This window comes from Sciurus carolinensis, chromosome 17, assembly GCF_902686445.1.
Source record: "Sciurus carolinensis chromosome 17, mSciCar1.2, whole genome shotgun sequence".
Taxonomy (NCBI): Eukaryota; Metazoa; Chordata; class Mammalia; order Rodentia; family Sciuridae; genus Sciurus; species Sciurus carolinensis.
In genome coordinates, this window is record NC_062229.1 from 13,224,343 (window position 1) to 13,245,879 (window position 21,537).

Consider the following 21,537-nt stretch of genomic DNA (forward strand, 5'->3'; position numbering starts at 1 on the left):
AGCACAAGGACAGCAGCCCCATGACAGCAAACCCTTGCAACTCGGAGAAGGGGAGGCCCTCTCAGTGCCACATCACAAGCCACACCCACCACTGCCCCATGAAGGTGCCTGGGTCCCTTGACTCAGGCACACGGTGAGCAACTACCCTGTGCCAGGCACCCTTCCAGGAAGGGCACAAGACCGGTGAGGTAGATGAGGTCCCTGGCCTCCTGGAGGTGACACACCTCATGGTCACACACGGCACAGTCACCAGCCCTGTCTCGGATCAGTCTCCATCACACATCACCATGAACGCTCCCACAACAGACCAAGTACGCAGCAGCAGCGCGACCCGTGGTCTTGTGGCTCTGAGCTCCAGTGGCACAGGGCGGGGATGGAGCACCCCCGTGCTCTCTTCTCCCACCCCCTGGGCTGGGTCGAGGCTGGGCATTTCCTTCTCCAATCCCTTCTCCACCCTCTGCCTCAGCTTCCCTTAGCACTGAACCCTCTACCTCAAAAGTCTCCTCCCTGATGTCCTGGGTCCCCAGCACAGTGAGTCCAGCTGTGCTGAGGTTTCGAGGCGTCTGACCCAACACAGGGGGCTGAGATTCACAGTCAGCCACCAGGGTCACTGTGTCACCATCTATGCTGACCGCCACACGGTGCCATCTGTAAGGGAAGGGTCTCAGTGCAGGTGCTTCTCACCTCATCCTTCCTTGGACACTGCCCCCACACTCACCTGCCGTCCATGAGGTTGACCTGCTGGGGCAGGGGGCTGAAGGAGTCACCTAGGAGGACCAGAGCTGGCCCCAGTGCCAGACCCAGCTGCCGGGCACCCCTCTCATCATAAATAGATAGAAGGACAGACTGATTGGCTGGCTGGGCCCGCAGAGTCATCAGCATGGAGAAGTTCACAGGAAAGCGTCCATCTGGATGGGCAGAAGGAGTGGGCAGCTCAGGAGCTTGAGAGGGTCCACAGTCCCCCAGGAGGACCCCCAGGAGCTTGGACTCACCTGGAAATAGTTCCCATGTGGGGATGCTGAGCTTGCTGGCCCTGCCCACTCTGAATGCCTGGTCACCCTCTGGAGCCCTCTGGGGGCAGAAGCCAGGCCCCTGGGGGACCCCAGCCTGGCCCCCACGTATGCCCAGAGCCTTCAGCACATCCACGGGATCTGCTGCAGAGAGAAGCAGGGTGTGGAGAGGCAGTGAGAACAAACCCAGGACTCCATGATAGGGGCTCAAGTGTGGGGCCCCCCTCCTCCCCCAAAGTGTGTTTATGGCTCAGGAAGAAGGAGCCGGCCTGGGACCAGCACCCCCGCCACCACCACACAGATGTTCCGCCTGCAGCAGTCTGTTGACTCCTGGGTTTTTTTCCCCCTTGGTTTTTGGTGAGAAAAAAAGCTGACCTAGTTCTGGGATGAATCAAAGCTTCCTGGCCTGAGCCCCAGAGCCAAACTGTCCCCTTCGCTCCACTCCCCCGCACCAGCTCCCTGGGACGGCTTCCCATGCCTGGAGCCCCCTCGCCAGGGGAACCCAAGGAAAGGAGGGGCTCCCATGCACGTTCTGCCCCTGCCTCCTCCCTCTGACCTCCTTCTTGCCCCCCAATTGCTCTGAGCATCTCTCTTTGACCACCACCCCTCATGACCTCCTCCCTCTGACCATCACCTACCTTGACTTCTTTCTGACCTTCTCCTCCTCACCATCGCCCATGACCTCCTTCCTTGGACTCGACCACTGTGAGTCTCCTTCCTCTGACTGCTCTTCTCTGCCCATTCCTGATGACCTCTATTTCTGGATCCCCACTCTGACCTCCTTCCCCTGGCTTCTCTCCCATTCCTCCTTCTGATTGGCCCCTGACCCCTTTCCTCTGCCTTTCCCAGTCTCCTCCATCTCACCTGCGATTTGACCTCCTCCTTCTGATCACCTGTCTCTGATAACCTCCCCCACAACCCTCTCCCGCTCTCGGCCCAGCAAAGGAACAGAGCAGTCTGGCCCAACCCTATCCTAATCCCAGCCATCCTCCCAGCCCCACCCGGGGCAGCCCGACCAGTGTTAAATGAAACCACATGGCTTGGGCAGGGGTGGGTGGGGGCTTCCCCTGGGCCCAAAGCCCCTGCCCAATCCCATCCCCCCACCCTCTGCAGACTGTCCCACTAACCCCCTGACCCAGCCTCTTGGCAGGAGCTAAATTCTGCTGAGTCTGCCATGACCTCACCCCTGGGGCGGCTCTGTTGACCTCACCACTGGGAACTGGAGTTGGGGGCCAGACGTGGGGGAGATAGGGGCTTGGATGAAGACCCTCATCCCAGTTCCTCCTGGGTAGAAGCCTCATTCTCCAAACTCCACAGCCTCATCTCAGTCCCTGTTCCCTCCTAGCCAGACTCCTCTTTCTCTCTCCTCCCGGCTCCTTCCTTCTCTCTGTCCCACTTTCTGAGCCTGTCTTCCAAGTCTCTGCATCCCACTCTGAACCAACTACCCATCTTGCTTGCTCTCTCTGCACCTTGGTGGTTTGGTTCTTTCCATCTCTATCTCTCTGTGTGTCTCTAACTCTGCTTTTTTATCTTTATAGTTCTACATATAGACCTCCCTTTCTTCCTTCCTTTGTCTCTCTCTCTCTTTCTCTCTCTGTCTCCCCGACCTGCCCCCACAACCCCCACCTCTAATTGCTTGTTTTGTGGCTGGGTTGTCATTAAGAGGCATTTGAACTAGAGCCCCCTGGGGCTGAGATCTGGGCTCCCAGGCTCTGCTAACCACAAGGGTCACTCCCCCATGGGACAATCTCCGTTGCTCCCTTCTCGGGCCTGGGGCCCAGGGAGGACGGACATACACCACCTCACCCTACCCTGAGACTCTCCACTGCCCCAGACCCCAGGCTTCATGCAGTGGGAGGTGGGTCTCCCCTCAGCAACTGCTCATTCACATTTCAAAAGTTCTTCCTGGCATCTAACTGAAAAGATTCCTGCTTCAATCTTGTGTCCCTTCTGTAATGACCTTTTGGAAACTGACTGCCCTTTCTTTCCATGGTTGGCTTCATGACAAGGAGACACACAAGAGGCATTGAGTTCTGCCTGCAGGGCCAGGAGGTGGGGGTCTGTCAAGGACCGGCCCACACTTACCCCCCTCTACACACAACCCTCTACCCTGTGCAGGCCCCCAGGGGGATGCTGGGTGGGGTCTAGGCTACAGAGGGAGGCAGGCAGGCACTAGGCTGGGACATGGTTGGGACCCCCTCAGGTGTGTGCAAAAAAATTTAAAAAGTACTCGCAGGAGATGGTGCCGGTGTGGGTGGCTGAGTGGATAAAAGAATGGCGGGCACATCCTTTGCTGAGGGGTCAAATATTAGCCTGCGATGGGGGGATTGAAACCCAGCCACGTGTCCGTGTGTGAGCTTGCCATCCTGCAGGTGGTACAAGCTGGTCTGTGAGTCTGTGATCATCATAGCTCAGATGTCGGATGCGGTTGTGGTTCTTCTACCAGTGGTTCGTGGGAGAATGTGACCAAGTCAGCAAGTGGGTGTCTGGTTGTAAATGTGGGCCATGTTTGTATGGATGCCAGGGGAAGCAAGTGTGAGAATTCAAACGTAGGAGAGCCGCCAAGGCTGTGACCATGTGTCGGTGTGGTTGACCGGTTGCCTGGGTGTGGCCACGGTGTTTCCCATTCCTGGTGTCTCCTGGGACTTATATTCTGAGTGGATGCCCGAGATTGCACGACCGTGTGGATGTGTGAGCGTGGGAATGGGGCATAGGCCAACGCAGGATGACCCACATGGGTAGGCACCTCCCTGGACTCAAAGGAAAGTGAGAAAGTGTGGCGTGTGTATGTCGAGGGCTGAATTCACCTTAGGGAGGGATTTCCGGGAGGGTCTAGCCTGGAGTCCCCCAGATCAGGAATCCCTGAACATCCACCGCTTCAGGAGCCACGGCGTCCCCCCACCCCTGGGGCGCCCCCCACCCCTAACCCGGCGGGGCGCGGTAGGGCGCTCAGCCAGATGCGCGCAGCTGGGCGTGCGTCAGCGCTGACTCACCAGTCCCGAGGCCCCCGGGACCCCTGGGGGGCCCCAGAGAAATTCCTCGGGAAAAACACCCCAGGCTCGCGCAGCTGGGGTGGGGAACCACTTCCACTCCTACCCCCGCCCGCACTCTGCCCCGCCCCGCCCCGCCCTGCGCCCCGCCCCGCCTCGCCCCTCAGCAGCCCTCCCGGAGGCCCTGTCCATGGTGCTGATGTTGGCTCTAGGGAGCGCGGGTGGGGGAGGGGGCGAGAGGATGGGGAGAAAGGGAAGCCGCGCCAATCTGGGGCAAAGGAAGAAGAGCGAGGTGAAGCCATTTGGGAGAGCGTAAAGGGACCTGTGGAGCCTCGAATAGCCCCCCTCCCACACTCAGCCCTACTCACCATCAACCTCAGAATGAACCACTCACGTTCTCATGGGCAATGACTTACACCCCCAAAGCACAACTACAGCCCTCACAGGGTCACCCAGAGACACACGATCACACCTGTAGCAAACACACAGTCACTCCCAAAGTCAGCCCCAGGCACACACTGGCACTCATATCTGGCAGTACGCACCCTCTGGGGTACCACCCTATCACCCACAGTCGTACAATCAACATCAACCCCCACATCTAAGTGCACACACAGTCTCACCCCAAATCGCTGCACACACTTTGCTACACAAATACACACACACCCCTATAAATTGCATTCCTTTTCATCCACCGGCCAGGAGACAGTCACACGCCTCCCAGGGCACCCCCCTCCAGTTGTCACACCCACGAATCAGCCAGAGTCGGACAGTTGCGTCCCACACCTCACCGTGCCCACATGCAACGTACACTCCCCCACCCCATTCCCTACTCTGCCCAGTCTTTGGGGGTCTCTCTGGGTCCAGCACCCATGTGCTATGCCCTCCCTTCCAGCTCACCAGCCTGCGTCCTGGGCAGAAGCAGCAGCGCGGCCAGAAGCAGGGAGAGGCCCGCCCGCGGCTGGCCCAGGCCCCAGCGGTTCTCCATCCCAGCCCGGCCCGTGCGCAAGGCTGGGAACCGGACGGGGCGGCTGCGGGGTGCGGCGACTCCACAGGCTCGGCGCAGTCACTCGCGGAGGTCGGCTGCAGTCGGGATCCGCAGGAGACTGCCCGAGACCCCGCCCTGGCCGCGCCCTGCGCTCCAGCGCCGGGCCAGGCGGGGCTCGCAGGCGGGGGGAGGACTGACAGCTGGAGGGGGAAGTTGGGAAAGTTTTCACTGAGCGCGGATTGGCCAGCTGGGGGTGGAGCCCTGGACCAGGAGCTGGGCTGTTCTTGTCCTACCGCACAGCGCACAGCGGAGAAGGGTCACTCCCACCCAGCACTAGAATCCAGGGTCCTTTCTTCCCACCAGGCCCCTCAAAGGAGCCCTTAATTTCACTCCAACGTGTGGCCTGCATCCAGGCCCCGGCATTAGCAGAAGTACAGCTCTATACCAAGTTCTTTCTGGCCCACCAGGCTCCCTAGTCCCTTAGCCCCCACAAAGGAGGTTGCAGCTTCACCTAAGGCCTTGCCTTCAGGACCCTCATTAAGAAGTCCTTGTCCTCCCTCATACCTCACCCAGGTCCCAAAATCGGGTTCCCAGTCTTACCCTAAACCTTCATCTCTCCATCCAAATACCAGAATCGGGTGTCTTGATACTATCTTAAAGTCCCAGAAAAGATCCCAAAACAAAATTCTCACCTTCCCCCAAATTCTTAATCCATGCCTAGCCCTCCTCTGCCTCACCCAGCCCCGTCCTAAACCCTCATGTGTGTCCCCATCCAATGGGGTAGTCTGGTCCTACCCAAAGCAGAACATTGCCAAAGAGGGGGGGAGGGATGCCTACCACTCCTGGGGTGAAGGGGAGCCTCCCTCCTCCCACTGGCATCCCCCAGGTGAAGAGGCCCTGGGGGCCAGGGAGTGATCCCGTGCAACTGGACAAGTGCAGACACGCAGGATGTGAGGAACTTCCTCCAGAAAGGAACCAAAGGGGCGTCTCCTGAGCCCTGAAATGCCCCCCTCATGGGAGATGCAGGAAACGCCTCTCTTCCAGACTCGGCCTCCCCAGACAAAGAGTCTCTGTGTCCCTGGAGAGGAGGGGGTGGGGCCCCATCTGGCCTGAGAAAGAGATGGAGCACCCTGTGATGGGGCAGGGAGAGGGAATCTTCCCAACCAACCCTCCTCCCTTCCCAGGGACATCCAAGCTGAGACTTCTCCAACTAAAAGGCTCTTACAAAGTTCCTGCCCTTCCCTGCCTTGTTAGGAAGTTCTTCTTGTAGTCTCACTTGTATTCTTCTCTGAAGGGACCCTTCCAGGACCACACTCATATCCTTACCCTTTCTCCCTTCACCAGAGATTCTTCTTCCAGAGTAGAGAGAGTAAGAGAAGAATGCCCCCACTAGTTCCCCCACGCTCACTAAAACTCTCCCTGGCCCTGAATAGTTTACACTCATAATAAAAATAAAAATCACAAAGAACAGTTATGAGTGTAGCAGGTACAGAAAATCATTTTGATGGTTTGTTTGTTTGTTGTTTGTTTGTTGTGCTGGAACCACCCAGGGCCTCATACATGCTAAGCTAATGCTTCACCCCTGAGCTATACCCCCAGCCCCTGAAAAGAAATTTTTGACAAATAAAGGAAATGAACTGTGAAGAGTTGAAGGATTTTCTCCAGCCACCTGTTCAGAGTTGTGCCGGCCACAATCAAGGTCTCCCAGGGCCCCTTTATTCTGCAAGGGATCACGTAGAAGGAGCTTAGGAGGGAGTGAAGGGTGGGGGCAGTCAGCTCTGTCTGGAGTCAAGTGTCCAGGGAGGGGTCAATATGGCCTCCACGCCCAGGACTGTGCTGATTTCAGGCTGTTCATCAGGAATTGGCCTGGAGCTCGCTGTGCAGTTGGCTCAGGACCCCAGACAGCGTTACCAGGGTAAGGGGCCCGAGGCGGGCCTGGGAGACAGCAGGGGTGGGCACGGCTTCTTAGAACCCTTGACCCCCACGCCATCTCCGCCATCTCATCACTTCCAGCTTCCCTACTCTCCCTCCAGATCATCCTCTGGTCCAACAAATATCTCTTGCCTATCTGCCGTGTGTCAAGCACTCTTCTGGGTGCTAGAAACAGCTGTGAACGAGAGACGAAAATCTCAGCTGGGGTAGTGGTGTCCTGCGGGAGGGGAGGGAAGACAGACAAACATAAAAAGAAGTTGCAGTATCTCTGGTCCTCATAAGTGCCGAGGAGCAGGACAGAGCCAGGCAGGAGCAAGGCCGGGGCGAGTGAGCGGCGTAACAGAAGGGCTGCCCGGGAAGACTTCGCTGAGAGGTTTGTCTGGGCATTCCCGGGGATGGATAATTGCCTCGCTGACTCTGCCTACCCCCCAGATTACTACTTCAGGATAAGCCTCTTATGTGCTCTTGACCTTGGAGACTTAACGGGAGCCCTCTAGTTCCAGGTACTTGCCTTCCTGCAGGTCTGGAGTAAATTGCTGCAACCTGCGCCCCAACCCTAGGAACCTCTGACCTGGAACAGGCTGGAGTGTAATTAGGCAAGGGCAGTTACTTAAGCACAGGCTGCTGGGGTAAGTGCAATGCCCCAGTTGGCCGGGCTGCTTCTCCAGCCCTCTGCCCTCTGTTTTAGAGGCACACAGCGTTGAGTGTCAGCCCAAAGGCCAATGTGCAGAGAAGAACTTGTGTAACTGTAGGTTGGCAGATGGACATATAAAACTGCTAATGGGTAATGTTTATTGAACTCTTATTATGTCCCGAGAGTCATTTAAGTGCATCTAATATGTCACTTACTCCTCACATCACCCCCGGTGAAGAGGCCACTTACTATCTTTTGCCTTATTTTAGAAATGAGACAGAGGCATAGACTACCAAAGGTCCTTGCCCAAGGTCAAGGGCGGGGATTTGAACTCTGACAGCCAGAAGCTGGGACCACATTTGTCACTCAACTGCATGCAGATGCCAGTAACCCCATTCAGCTACATCAGCCCTGTGAATCACACAGACTAACATACACAAATCAATGCCCCCCAGGAGCATACATGTGTAGCTGTGGGTACATGCACGGAGGGGTATGCAAACATGTATGTGTACTGCATATGGTGAGGCCATGCTCAAGATATGCACGAACTTACAACAAACCCAAGTTCAAATCTCAGTTCTAACTCTTGCTAGGGGTGAGACAGGCTAATAACTCCACCTTGCCGAGTCTCAGTTTGTTGATCTATATAATGGGGATAATAACCTTACCTACCTATTCTAGTTACTATTGCTAAAATATGAATCACCCCAAAATGTATGTTGTAAAACAACTACAATCTTTTGATTTTCCATCTATAGCTGGCATAGATGAATTCAGGAAGGGCTCAGCAGGGTGGTTCAGGCTCAGAGTCAAAGGTCACAGCTAGCAGAGTGGAGACTTGAACACGTGGGGCTGGGAAGGCAGTTCACTCCCTTCCTGTAACCTTAGGAATTCTCCATGTAGTCTTTCTTCCTCGGCCTGCTTGGGCTTCCTCTTGGCATGGTAGCCTCAGGATAACTGGGCTGTTCCATGATGGCCAAAGGCAAGTGAGGCAGAAACTGCAAGACTTTCTTGGATCAGACTTCAGAAACTACACTGTGTCACTTCCATTGGTTTCCAACTGGTCACACAATTCAACAGGAAGGTAGGAGCTCAATGGTAGCATGCATGTGGCCCTCCCCAGTACTGAGGAGGGGTTCAATGGGAGAGGAAGGGAATTTGATTCAAGGTCTATTTACACACATGCATATCTACATACATGTGTGCCTAAAGCTGGGGATCAACCTCAGGGTCTTGCCCATGCTAAACACACATGCTACCACTGGGGTACATGATTTCATGTCTTGATGGAGGAGTGGCAAGATTGGAGGAGAGTTTCTGCAAAGGGAGATATTGCAACTATTTTGGAGAAAACGAGTTAGTGAAATAGTTTGTAGAGTCCTTGCAAGTTGGAGATAGTGCTTAGCACAATGCAGTAAATGCTCAATGAACTGGAATTTGTTACATTGATGCTGCAAATGTGGTTATTCCTACTTGAGTGTGCAAAGCATGTGTGTTGGCTTTAGGTGTGCATGAATTTTTTCTCATGGCAATCTAGTTTATAGTTATGTTTCTATTGTCTTACTCAATAGATTATGGACTTCGCAAAGGAAGGAATCTTATCTTTTGAGGGAGAGGAGCTACTGGGGATTGAACCCCAGGTTTCTCCATCACTAAATCACATCCCAACACTTTTATTTTTAGACAGGATCTTGCTGAGGTGCCCAGGCTGGCCTTGAACTTGCCATCCTCCTGCCTCAGCCTTCCAAGTAGGCAGGATTACAGGCATGTGCCACCATGCCTGGCAGGACCTTGTCTTATTTCACACGATAGTCTCAGCACCTAGAATAAGCATAGTGAGTAGTACATGCTCAACAAATTTTTGTAGGATAGATGGATGTGGTCACGTGTCAACACATGTGCACAAGCGTGCCTCTGCTGGATGTGTGATAAACCCAGGCGTGCAAGCCTGTAGGTCTCCATCCTCTGGAACTGCTCGTGCAAGACAACAGAAATATCCAAGGAAAGGAGCCAGTTGCCTGTGCCAACTCTGTTCTCTGCCCCCAGTGGTGGCTACCATGAGGGACCTGAGAAAGAAGGAGATGCTGGAGGCAGCTGCTGGGGAGGCTCTGGGAAAGACCCTCACTGTGGCCCAGCTAGACGTGTGCAATGATGAGTCAGTGACCCAGTGTCTCGACTGCATCCAAGAAGTGGACGTGCTGGGTGAGACTTTGCAGCCCCCAGGGCATTCACTGCTCCATGATCTAATTAGAAACCCTCATCTCGGCAAGGTCTGAGTCCTAGCCCTCTGGCCTTACCAACACGCTCCCATAGTCCACAAAAGGGTAGACTAGTTGGCCCAGAGCCGGGACTACCAATCAGTTCATTAGGGATGCAAGAAATGATCTGAGAGCTGGGGGTGGAGTGGATTTAATGGATAGACATTATCACATATGGAGAAACCCATATGTGGTTGGAAAAATTACTTAGATGAGTCACTTGGGGAAGGAAACATGATGAAGCAACAACTCATAATCCCTGAGTGGCCTTCTTGGGAGGGTGGGTGTAGCTGTTTTGCAGCAATTTGGGGTCAAAGCTGAATTTCTCATGCATTACGGGCATGCAGTTCCTTGTGGCCCCTCCTCCCACCCCGGGCTAAGGTCCCCTAAAACAAATGCTAAACTGTGCTTAAACATCTTCGTGGAGTTTGGAGTGGGGCTAAAAGGGTGATCTGAAGAGTGTCCTCAGTGACACTAAAGGAGCTGGCGGAAGTCCCACGTAACGCTCCACACGCCTCTCCTCAGTGAATAATGCCGGAGTGGGCCTGGTGGGGCCCCTGGAGGGACTCAGCATGGACGCCATGCAGAACGTCTTTGACACCAACTTTTTCGGGGCCATCCGTCTGGTCAAAGCCGTACTTCCAGGAATGAAGAAGAGGCGACAAGGCCATATCGTGGTGGTCAGCAGTGTCATGGGTCTGCAGGGTGAGCCCTAGAAACCAACCCTTGCGTAGTCCTCCAGCATCTGACCCTTCCCAGCTGAAAGGATGGCAAATAGGTTTCAGTTCATTCCAGATGAGCCTGGGGAGCTGTGTGGAGAAAGATCCCGAAGCTCAGAAAGAAAAAGTTCTAGGGTAGATTAACACGTCTGCCATGGTGTAAAAATAGGCAGTGATGGTATACATGCCGTCAACAGCCGTCCGCATCCCAGAATCAGCTCCACTCTGGGCATCTCCAAAACACTCTCCCAACCATCCCCCCAAACCCAAAAGGACCACCAGAACTCCTGCTCCTGAGGCTCCTCAGTGCCAAACACAGCCCACCAGACCCTGGAGATAGCTGGATCTAGGACTCCAAGGCTCAGCAAAAAATAGAGCAGTAATTGATTAGTGATGTCTGCAATGGCCTACTCTGGAGGACATCTACTTGCCATTCACCCTCCTGGATCTGTCCCCTCCCCAGCAGCCTCTAAGGAGTCCACTGTACTGGCACTCTGCCATAGAGAAGCACTGTCAAGGGCCCTAATGAATGGCACCTGCTCCCATGGGTGTACAGGATCCCATGCCTACATGTCCCAGGGGTATATGGGGTAGAAGGAAACAGGAGAGTTTCCTGGGATGAGGGGGAACCAGAAGAGAAGGCACCTGGCACCCTAAGACCACCCTGATCTGGCCCAATATGTCCCAACCCAACACATCAGCCCCATTTGCCCCTCGTTTTGATCCCCAGATCCTCTTTGTTCTGTCTCCCAAAGACCCCATTACTCTGGGACCCACAAAGCCCCTCACACATGAGGCCCCCTTCAATCCTCTCAGGTGTCATGTTCAATGACGTCTATTCAGCCTCCAAGTTTGCCCTGGAGGGATTCTTCGAGAGTCTGGCTATCCAGCTGCTTCAGTTCAACATCTTGTGAGCCTGCGCTGGGGCAGCCAGGAGCACGGGCAGTGGAGAGGGGGCAGAGGAGAGGGAGGGACAGTGGTGGGGTGGGGAGGTAGGGAGAGGGGAGAGCAATGATCGGAAATCGGGGAAGAGGAGGCCAGGGGCTGGGGGATGGAGGAGTGGGGCGGGGCACCAGGCCCACTGCCCTGCTCCTGTGCCAGCATCTCCCTGGTGGAGCCCGGCCCTGTGGTCACTGACTTCGAGGGGAAGCTCATGGCTCAGGTTTCCGCTGCCGAGTTCCCGGGCACCGACCCCGAAACCCTGGCCTACTTCAGGGACTTCTACCTCCCCGGCTCCAGGGAGCTCTTCCGCTCAGTGGGACAGAGCCCAAAGGATGTGGCCCAGGTGAGTGGCCCCCAGACAAGGCCAGGTACGCAGGGGCGTGGGGGGCTCTCGAGGCCCCAGAGCTCAGGGGTCCATCCCGCAGGCCATTGCCAAGGTCATCGGCTCGACCAGGCCACCTCTGCGTAAACAAACCAACGTCCGCTACCTCCCGCTGCCGGCGCTCAAAGCCCTGGACCCCTCGGGCAGCCTGTACGTGAGAACTGCCCACAGCCTCCTCTTCCGCTGGCCACGCCTGCTCCACCTTGGCCTCCGTTGCCTGGCCTGCGGCTGCCTCCCAGCCCGGGTGTGGCCTCGATGAGCAGAGACTTGCTGGGCCTGCCCGCACCTGAGCAGAGCCGCCAGGGCTCCGGGGCCACACCCAATTCTGGGGCGGGGCAGACTCTCGCTCACTCGTTCATTCCATTCATAAATTCATTCAGCAAACCGCCTGCATCGCTCTATGCCCGGGCATTGCTGAAATCCCAGAAAGGGCCTCCAGTCCTCAGACACAGAGCCCTCTGTAGTCAGGGCTGGGGCAGAGAAAGAGACCCTGGGACCCGGGCTGCCCACACAGGGAGAGGGCGTCGCCCTCCTGGAGGAAGGGGCATTGTCATGGACCTTGAAGAGCAAGCAAGACAGTCTCTGCTTCATTCAACCTTAGGACTTCATGATCCCAACCTGGAAACACAGGAATGACCAGAACCTCCGCCCCCACTCCCCCACACACACTCAGAACCGAGGGAAGGAGTGGTCTCAACTTTCCTGTTCACATACACCATTAGCAAAATGTGTTTGTGTCCACACAACAATGTACATATATTTTTCCCATTAAATGTATAGAACCACAAGCTGTAATTACAATGAATATTTAATAAAACTAAATTTTCTAAATTTTAATAAATTAAAAAGTCAACAGGGTCCCCAAGATGGTGTCCCCAGGTTTCTTTTTCTCCAGAGACTTTGGAAGCAAATGGACTTTGGGTTTAAATGCTGACTCTGCTCCTGCTTGTAGGTGGCCCTGGACAGGAGCTTCCCCAGACATCTCTGTACAGCAGCAGTGGCAACAGCAAGCTGAAATGACAGAAAAAGTCCCCATCATTGGTTCATTTCACTTGAAGTGTCCCTCATGCTTGGCGTTTGAATGCCAGCCTCCGAGGGAAGCATCTCATTACTCATCTTGTCCACCCTGTGGCCTATGAGATGGAGTCACTCAGGACCTTGCCCAGTTCTCAGTCGGGAAACCGGGTTGTGGGGAGCGCAGGGGAGGATCAGAATGAGCCTGGGTCTGTCCGATTCCCAAGTCTGTGTTGGGTTCACCGTTGCTGGTCTGCAGGGATCTCTTCAAGGAAAAGGGAAACTGAGTCCCAGGCCTTAGAGAGAGGTCTCTTTGTGTCTCTGCAAGTGCCGGGAGTTACTTTTGCTCAGCTTTGTTGGTTGGTTGGGGAAGTCAACTCCTTGGCCCTCCTCTGTACTGGACTTCTGAAGCAGTGTTAGAATACACAGTCAGCCTTCAGCCTCCTGGCAGGATGGTTCCAGAACCCCAGCAGACACCAAAACCCAAGAGGCTCAAGTCCCTCATATAATAAAGTGGTATGGTGTTTGCATAAAGTCTCTGCACTTACTCCTGTATACTGTCACCTCTCAGTGACTTATGATACCAATGCACCATAAAAACTATGGAAATGGTTGTTACAATGTATTGTTTAGGGGATAATGACAGGGGGAAGTCGTGTATGTTTAGCACACAGGTAATTTTTTTAAAAAATTCCAGCCTGCATTTGGTTGAAACTATTATCTAATTCTACAGGAAATGAGATAGTGGGAATGGTTGTATAACCTTGTGAACATACTAAGACACACTGAATTGAAGCTTTAAAATCACAAACTATGTGGTGAAAATTAATGGTGAATTACAGTTTAATAGAAATTCAATCAATTTTTTAAAAAATCAATTATAGGCATCCCTGTGATGGAGGGAGGTCTTCTGATTATCCCAGGAGCTCTCCCCATGAATTGTATCAACAAATTTTCCTGTCCTTTGGCTTCCAGTTCTGCTGGGTTCTGCCAATGGGAGGCACTTACTAGTGATCAGAGGGTGGCAGAATGTCTTAGTTCATTTTCCACTGCTCTAACGAAATACCTGAGACTGGGTAATCTGTAAAGAAAAGATTATTTAGCTCACAGTTCTGGAGGCCCAAACATCAGCTTCTGTTTGGCTCTGGTGGGGGCCTCATGGAAGATGGAATGCTGAAGAGGTCACACAGTTGGAAGTCAGAGAGATTTCTTTTTTTTTTTAAACAGTATTGGGGATTAAATTCAGGGGCACTTTACCTCTGTGCTACATGCAGCTACATTTCCAGTCCTTTTTACTTTTTGAGACAGGGTCTCATTAAGCTGCTGAGGCAGCTTCGGCCTCCTGAGTAGCTGGAATTACAGGCATGCAGCACCATGCCCGGCTTCTTGTAAAACAATCACTCTCATGACTACTAATTTACTCTAGAGATGAGCACTAATCCCTTCTAAGGGGAGTACCTGCCATGACCTAATGGCCTCCTACTGGACCCCACCCCTTCATGATTCCACCCACCATCCCTTAGTACCCCCACCCTGGGGACCAGTCCTTGAACCTCTGGAGAACAAATCACATCCTATACCATAGTAGAGGAGAAAGAGCAGGGTACTTATCTTCAAAGTTCCCTTATTCGTGGTCAAGGTGTACTAGCAACATCTATCTCTGCCCTAACTCAATTAAAATTAAAAAATAAAATAAGGCACTAGCTCCAGTCCAGGCACCACTGAACTACTTCCTCTCTTTGCCTCTTAAAGATGGTGATGGGCCCAGTGCAGGGCACACCTGGAATCCCAGCTCCATGGGAGGCTGAGGCAGGAGGAGCTCAAGCCTGAGGCCAACCCAGGCAACTTAATGAGACCCTGTCTCAAAACAAAAGTTAACAAGGGCTGGGAATGCAGCGCAGGGGTACAGCACTGGCATATGAGAAGCCCTGGGTCCAACCCCCAGCAGTAGAGGACAAAAAGATGGTGAGGAGACCTCACAGTTGCCAATGACAGCACTTTTCCATCCTCCTGGGGCTCAACGGTACCCTGCCCTCATCTTTTCAATTGTTCTTGCATCCATCACCCACCAAATGAACGCACTTTGAGGACCCCGATTGACATATGCTCATTATAAAGCACAGAAGCAAAATTCACACTCGCAGCCCACTTGTGTCCACATCCACCCGCATGCTCCTGACTCACACTGACCTCCTCTGAAAGTCTTTACTATCCTGAATTTTGCCACCAACATTCCTTTGCTTTTTCAAAAATTCCCTGAAATACATCATTTTATTTATTTTATTTTTATTATTTTGTCTTATTTCATGGCAGGGCCTCCTGCAAGCTAGGCAAACACTCTACCCCTGAGCTACATCTGCAGCTATTTTTTATTTGATTTTAAGGTAGGGTTATGCTAAAATTGCGAAGGCTGGCCTTGAACTTGCAATCCTCCTGTCTCAGTCTCCCATGTGGCTGGAATTACAGGCATGCACCACCATGCCTGACTTAAGAAAAAAAAAATTATCTCTTTGCCATGAAGGAGAAACCATCATAGGCATCCAAAGTAGGAGCTTAGTCAAAACTTAGTTGCCGGTGGGGGGCAGCGGGTTGTGGAGCCTCACTGGGGGTGGTGACTTAGGCTGAGTCCTTCACAGCTGCCCTGCATCCCTGCCTACTTGTCATCTATTTCCCAAGGCTGGTGATGCCTTGAGCCCCCAGAACCCACCCCACAAATTCCTTTGTTGCTTAAATCACCCTGACTCAACTTCTGTTGCAAAGGAAGAATCCTTGCAACTCCAAGTGGTAACCATATAAACAAATAGAGAGAGGAGACAAAAAGCTGTTATTAAATTCTAGCTGGATGCTATTGCTGACCGGGGGAGATTGGCAAATGCTCAGAAGATGCTAAACGCAGGCCAGTTCTGGGGTCTGGATTGCTACATGCACACACCCCTCCCCCAATCCTCCCTCTCTCAGCAGAGATAAACTCATTCTTCCGACTGCTCAGGCCAAAAATCATCTCACGTTCCTCTCACACACCTCGCAGCAGATGTCCTCTCTCTGGGGATCGAAGCCAGGACTTGCACACACTAAGTTGTACCACTGAGCTACACCTCCCAGCCCACCATCTCCATGGCCCCCACCTTGTGAAGCCACTGTCCATGCTCACCTGGGGCACAGTTGACTCTCCACATCCAAGGGATCTGCATCCGTGGAACGGAAGATGGGAAAGACAATAAAAATTATACAAATAAGCAACACAGCATAACAACGATTCTTGGGTATTTTAAGCCATCTAGATGATTTAAAGTATACAGGAAGATGCACGGAAGTTCCCTGTCATTTTATATAAGGGGCTTGAGCACCTGCAGATTTAAATACCTGTGGGATCCTGAACCAATGCCCCGTGCATCCGAGGGACAACTGTATCGCAGCAATCTCCTCATCTCATCTCCCGCTTTCTGTGTCTGCTCTTCAACAATCCATTCTCCACACTGCAGCCAAGGAACCCTTTATAAAAACATCATTTGAAGACTGAGGATGCACTCAATGGTTCAATCCTTAGCACATTAAAAAGATAATTTATCCATGCATGGTGGCCTACACCCGTCATCCCAGTGACTCAGGAGGCTGAGGCAGGAGGATCGCGAGTTCAAAGCCAGACTCAGCAACTTAGCAAGGCCCTCAGCAACTCAGGGAGACCCTGTCTCTAAGTAAAATATTTAAAAAGGGCAGGGGATGTGGCTCAGTTGTTAAGGATCCTGGGTTCAATCTCTGTACCCTCCCCCCCAAAAAAAGACCAGGTTAAAAAAATAATTTAGGGCTGGGGTTGTAGCTCAGTAGTAGAGTGCTCATCTATTAGGCATGAGGCCCTGGGTTTGATCCTTAGCGCCACATAAAAATGAAATAAAGGTATTGTGTCCACCTACAACTAAAAAATATATTTAAAAAAAATAATAAATTAAATGGATCAAATGTTCACAATGTCTTAAAAATCAAAATTATATTAAAGAAAATTTTTAAAAAATATTCTCCTACCCTCCCCTTTTAATTTAAATGGATCAAATGTTCACAATGTCTTAAAAATTAAAATTATATTAAAGAAAAATTTTAAAAATATTCTCCTACCCTCCCCTTTCTCTCTCTTCCCTGAATCTTGAGTCTCATCCCTACCTATTGTAACACAACTGGATCATCTCACCAGATTTTCTTTTCTCTTTGTTTTTTTTTTTTTTGTTTTTGCTCTTGTTTTTGTTTTTTGCACACATGGTAAACATGGATTCTTCCACTGAGCTACATCCCTAGTCCTAGATATTTATGATTAAACAAGAGAAAAAAACTGATGATTGAATAAACCAACTGTGGTATATCCAACAATGGAATATTATTTGACCCAAAAAAGGAACTGACACATATAACACATGGATGGACTTGGAGGACACCATGCTAAGTAAAATAAGTCAGTCACAAAAGGACAAATCCCACATGATCCTGTTTCTATGAAGTGTCCAGAACAGAGAAACCCATCAAGATGGAGAATAGGACTGTGGCTGTCAGGGACCAGGGGAAGGGAATAGGAGCTTGTGCTTAATGGGAACAGAGTTCGAGTTAGGAAGATGAGAAAGTTCTGGAGATGGGTGGTGGTGACAGCTGAACAACAGTGTGAATGTGTGTAATACCACTGAAAGTTACACTGAACACTGTTCAGATGGTAAGTTTCACATTATGCATATTTTACCATAATTTTTAATATAGAGTATTTTCATGAGAAAAATAGTACTCTTTTTTACTCTTCCGCTAAAAAAAGTAATAGTACTTTTATAGTACTATTTTACTCTTCCACTAAAAGCAGCATATGATACCCATGATTTTGAACTTCAGTTCTCCTCCTGAATAATATCCCTTCGAGGGCTTTCTGCCTCAACCCAAACAGCCATTCTTTTGAAAATCTGCAACGTGTTGCATTGTGTAGATGAAAAATAATTTATACAACTGGTCCACTACTCATATATCTCTGTGCTCTCTCCAGGTTTTTGTTTTGTTTTGTTTTTTGTTATTTTGGTTTTGGCTTTTGGAGTTTTTTACTTCCTGTTCTATAAGTGGCTGCCTTTGTGTGCATACATCATTTCACACATGTGTAAGTGTTCCTGTCATGGGGTTACTTTGCTGAAGAACCTACGCATCCATCATTGTTATGAACATGATTGGATTCGTCTCCATCCTGGAAGGCAGTGCCCACGGGTAAGCTCACTTGCTTCCCTACAGTCCCATCACAACAGCCTGTCAGCAGTCTTCTGAACTTATGCAAATCCACTGGACAAAAACTGGCATTTCACTGCGGTTTTAACATGCATTTCTCCTATTATGAGTAGGGCTGAATATCTTTTCATGTAGTGGAGAAACTTTTGTGTTTCATTTGTTGCAGACATTCTGATCCCATCTTTGCCAAATTTGCTTTTAATTGGATTGTTGGTACTTTTATTGTTAATTCCTAGAAACTCTTTACATAGAGAGGAGATGAGGAGGTCTATGATAGAAAGCTCAAGACTTTTCCCAGTTTTTCTTTCTCTTTTTTCTTTCATTTTTTTTAAATTTCAAGTCATACTAAGAAAGGACATGTTCCAGACGAATTCTGTTAAAACAAAAAGATAATATCAATCCTCTTTTCAAAATTTTCCTGCAGCTTCTTATTTAGATTCGAATCCACAAGTACGTGATCTGTCGCTGAACATTTGCCTCCAGTATTTCCTCCTTCCACTCCTTCCAGCAACTCTGCTCTGCTTGCTGTTTCTTAACAGTCTGAGCACACTCAATTGGCCCTCTGTCCACATGGTCCCTTTCTTCACCTCCTTCAAATGCTCAAATTCACCTCCTCAGAGAGGCCTCCCTGGTCCTCTGCCGGTCATCTGCCTCTTTAACCTACTCTGTTCCCCGTTTCCAGCATAGACTGCAGTTAGATGCTTCCTGTCTCCATCCACTGGAATGTCACTCCCGGGAGAAGGGTTGTGGACTACTTGCCCTCAGCCTCTGGGCCAGCACCTAATACAGTGAGTGGCATATGGCAGGGCCACAGCAGACGTCCAATCAAGAGTGAGCAAGTGGTCCAATGAATGTGTCCAAAAGAGACGAACTCCGCTGGGCACCACAGCAAATGCCTGCAATTCCAGCAACTTGGGAGTCCGAGGCAGGAGGATGGCCAGTTCAAAGCCAGCTTAGCCTCTTAGCAAGGCCCTACGCAACTTAGTGAGACCCTGTCTCAAAAGAAAAAATAAAAAGGGCTGGGGATGTGGCTCAGTGCTTAAGCGCCCCTGGGTTCAACGCTTGGTACCAAATCTGAAAGAAAAACTACAGTCCACCTCTCTTCTGGGTCTTTCCACAGACTGTCCCCTCCCTCTAAGACAGAACCACATTCCATTTTTCGCTCCCCCACCCCTCACCCTTCACCTGATTACTTCTTACTTGGCTTTCTGTTGTTGACTTTATTTTGTTTGGTTGGTCTCACGATGTTGCCCAGGCTGGCCCCAAACTCCTGGGTTCAAGGGGTCATCCTGCCTCAGCCTCCCCGGTAGCTACCAGGCCTCTCTGGTCTCAGCCTAAATACCTACCACTTCCTCCTGGGAGCCTCCTTGAGTGTGAGGCCCGAACAGTGGGCCACTACCTACTTATTCAAGGACAGGTCCTCCACTGGGCTGGGAGCTCTGTAGTGAGGGTGGGCTCTAATTCCACCACATTTCCAGATCCAGGAGGTCTAATCCTAGGCAGTCGGCTCTAAATGTGGCTGCTGAATTATTCTTCCCTCTTAGCAAACGACTTCTCTTGAAAAGACTCATTGCCAGCAGCGACCTCCAAGGACAGAGAGGAGAGGCACAAGATGTCCATAGGGATTGGGAAGTAAGGCCAGATTCTGAAATGTTGGGGAAAACAAAGGAGTGCTCAGAAGCCCATGGAGACCATGGAATGACCAGGGAGCCTGGGCTGGGACTGGGAGTGACCCCACTGGGCACATCTCAGCAGGATGGTTGGTGCTGAGAAACTCCTGACGTGTCCTACCTGGACCAGAATCAGCACCTCTGTGAGCCTCGGTTTCTTCATCTGTGAAATGAAGAGTTGCTGAGGTCTCTGTCAAGTGCTGGAACATAGTAGGTGATTAATAAATGTCAGCTGCTCTCTTGGTGATGGTAGTGCTTCTGGACCTCCTGAGTCCCACCCGGCCTTTCCTGGGAAGCCCTGGGCTCTCAGCCCTGGAGGAGGGGTAAAGCAGCCCTGCGAGGACACGGCCCTGCAAGGCCGCTCCTCCCGCCCGCGCCTCCGCGGTGCAAACCCCCGGGTCCCAGGGAGGGGAAGGCGGTGACTCCGAGCGGCTGCAGCAGCTGCTCCCGGCTGGCCGCCAGCGCCCCCTCCCTCCACCGCCGGCATTCCTGCGGGAGGGGCCGAGCGCAGCCCGGGGCTGGCCGGAGGCCCGCTGGCGCCCTCTCGTGGCGAAGTGCGAGACGCCCACTGGACTTGCACGTTAACCGAGTTGTGACCGACCTGGATCAAACCCTCAGCTACTCTCGGGATCCCCTAGAACTCCCTCCCAATCCAGGCTCAGGAGTTCAACTCCATCACTTCACTTGCTGTGTGACCTTGAGAAGACGCTCAACCTCTCTGTCCCCGGGTTTCTTAGGTGCACAATTTGGGGCAGGAACCTTCACCTTTTTAGTACCTCCATTTTTCTCATCTACAAAATGGGCCCATGATGATCCTCAACTCATTAGACTAATGAGAGGATTAAAAGAGATGGGTGAACATGTCTACAGTAAAAATGTCCACTCCTCAAGGTCCTGTTGGCTGCTGTGCCCCCAACACCTATAATAAGGTTGGGCATGAATGTGTCCAATACACATTACTGAACAGAAGCTAATCATTCTATGTTGGGGTCAGGGACAGCTGTGTGAGTGTCCCCCTGTGGTCACGATGCCCCCATCCTTTGGCTCTCTGGTGGCAAGGATACTGCCCGGGATCCTCCTGTTCGTTTTCAATGTGTTCCCTCCTCTCCTGTGCTCATTGGTACCTCCCTTTCTGGGCCCAGCCCAAAGTCAAAGCAAAACCTCAGGAGCCACAGGTCTGAGCATGCTTCAGGAAGGCTCAGGTGCTTTCTACCTGTCAAGAATGGTAGAGGAGGGACGGGCTGCTCCTTGCTCCTCAGCCAGGCCTCCAAGCGGGAGAGACTTTGGTACTGGGGAGGGGAGCCCCAACTGGAGACAAAAATGGCAGGACCTCAGAGGCCCTGGCACCCTGACTTTTGAGTCATCCCCTGTCCTGGCCCCTCCAATTAAGGGTGACAAAGGTGCCAAGGTAATCCCACCCCCAGACAAGGGAGAGCGGAGCGGAACAGAGCTGGCGGAGGCTTCCCGAGACGAGACTGCAAATGGACACCAGCAATCCAGAGCCTCCAACAAAAGTCTGAACTGTCCCCTCGGCCAGGTCTTAATTTGATTCTGTTGATTCCTTTTCTTCCTTTCCTTGTCCATGGCCCCGGGGACCCCTGGCTTGCTGCTACCCACCTTCCTGATCTGGGGCAAGTCGCTCACCTCCTGGAGTTGGCTTCCCTCACCTCTGCAGTGGGTTCCTGCTTGGGCGTGGCTGTGGGAGGCATGCGTGTGCAGAGCCCAGCGTGTTCTCTGTACGCGCTGCGAGGAGT

The 21,537-nt window shown here is 52.0% G+C and overlaps 2 protein-coding genes and 1 long non-coding RNA gene across 7 annotated transcripts in view; 1 reads left to right on the plus strand and 2 right to left on the minus strand.

The window, feature by feature from the left end:
* Col5a3 (collagen type V alpha 3 chain) overlaps window positions 1–5,108 on the minus strand; it is a 36,480-nt gene extending 31,372 nt beyond the window's left edge. The window contains exons 1-4 of one of the 4 annotated variants that reach the window (XR_007105813.1): window positions 4,901–5,108; window positions 993–1,151; window positions 719–908; window positions 492–648 (exon numbers count right to left, since the gene is read on the minus strand). Coding sequence is in view for 1 of the 4 variants with exons in the window: in XM_047531367.1 (XP_047387323.1) it covers window positions 492–648; window positions 719–908; window positions 993–1,151; window positions 4,901–4,988 (594 nt within the window). In the remaining 3 variants the exon portion in view is untranslated. Of the gene's footprint in view, window positions 1–491; window positions 649–718; window positions 909–992; window positions 1,155–1,648; window positions 1,780–4,900 lie in introns of those variants that run through there. The other 3 variants (XR_007105812.1, XR_007105814.1, XM_047531367.1) reach the window with 3 other exon arrangements.
* A 1,692-nt stretch (window positions 5,109–6,800) lies between these two features.
* Window positions 6,801–12,117, plus strand: Rdh8 (retinol dehydrogenase 8). The gene is made up of 6 exons (XM_047530162.1): window positions 6,801–6,903; window positions 9,604–9,759; window positions 10,341–10,520; window positions 11,351–11,444; window positions 11,636–11,819; window positions 11,902–12,117. Exons 1-6 carry the CDS (start codon window positions 6,801–6,803, stop codon window positions 12,115–12,117), a joined length of 933 nt encoding a protein of 310 aa, XP_047386118.1.
* A 608-nt stretch (window positions 12,118–12,725) lies between these two features.
* Window positions 12,726–16,366, minus strand: LOC124968290 (uncharacterized). 2 transcript variants are annotated; one of them, XR_007105659.1, is made up of 4 exons: window positions 16,236–16,366; window positions 16,024–16,057; window positions 13,881–13,953; window positions 12,726–12,869 (listed from the first exon to the last, which is right to left on the minus strand). It is a non-coding gene; the product is annotated as an uncharacterized LOC124968290 (long non-coding RNA). The 2 variants fall into 2 exon arrangements; XR_007105660.1 differs by lacking the exon at window positions 13,881–13,953.
* Between the last annotated feature and the right edge of the window lie 5,171 nt (window positions 16,367–21,537).

Excerpts from the sequence above, each read along its gene's own strand:
- Rdh8 (XM_047530162.1), top strand. The coding sequence starts at position 6,801 with ATGGCCTCCACGCCCAGGACTGTGCTGATTTCAGGCTGTTCATCAGGA. Across the intron at positions 9,760-10,340 it reads CCAAGAAGTGGACGTGCTGG|TGAATAATGCCGGAGTGGGC; the intron begins GTGAGACTTTGC and ends GCCTCTCCTCAG. Across the intron at positions 11,445-11,635 it reads CTGCTTCAGTTCAACATCTT|CATCTCCCTGGTGGAGCCCG; the intron begins GTGAGCCTGCGC and ends CTCCTGTGCCAG.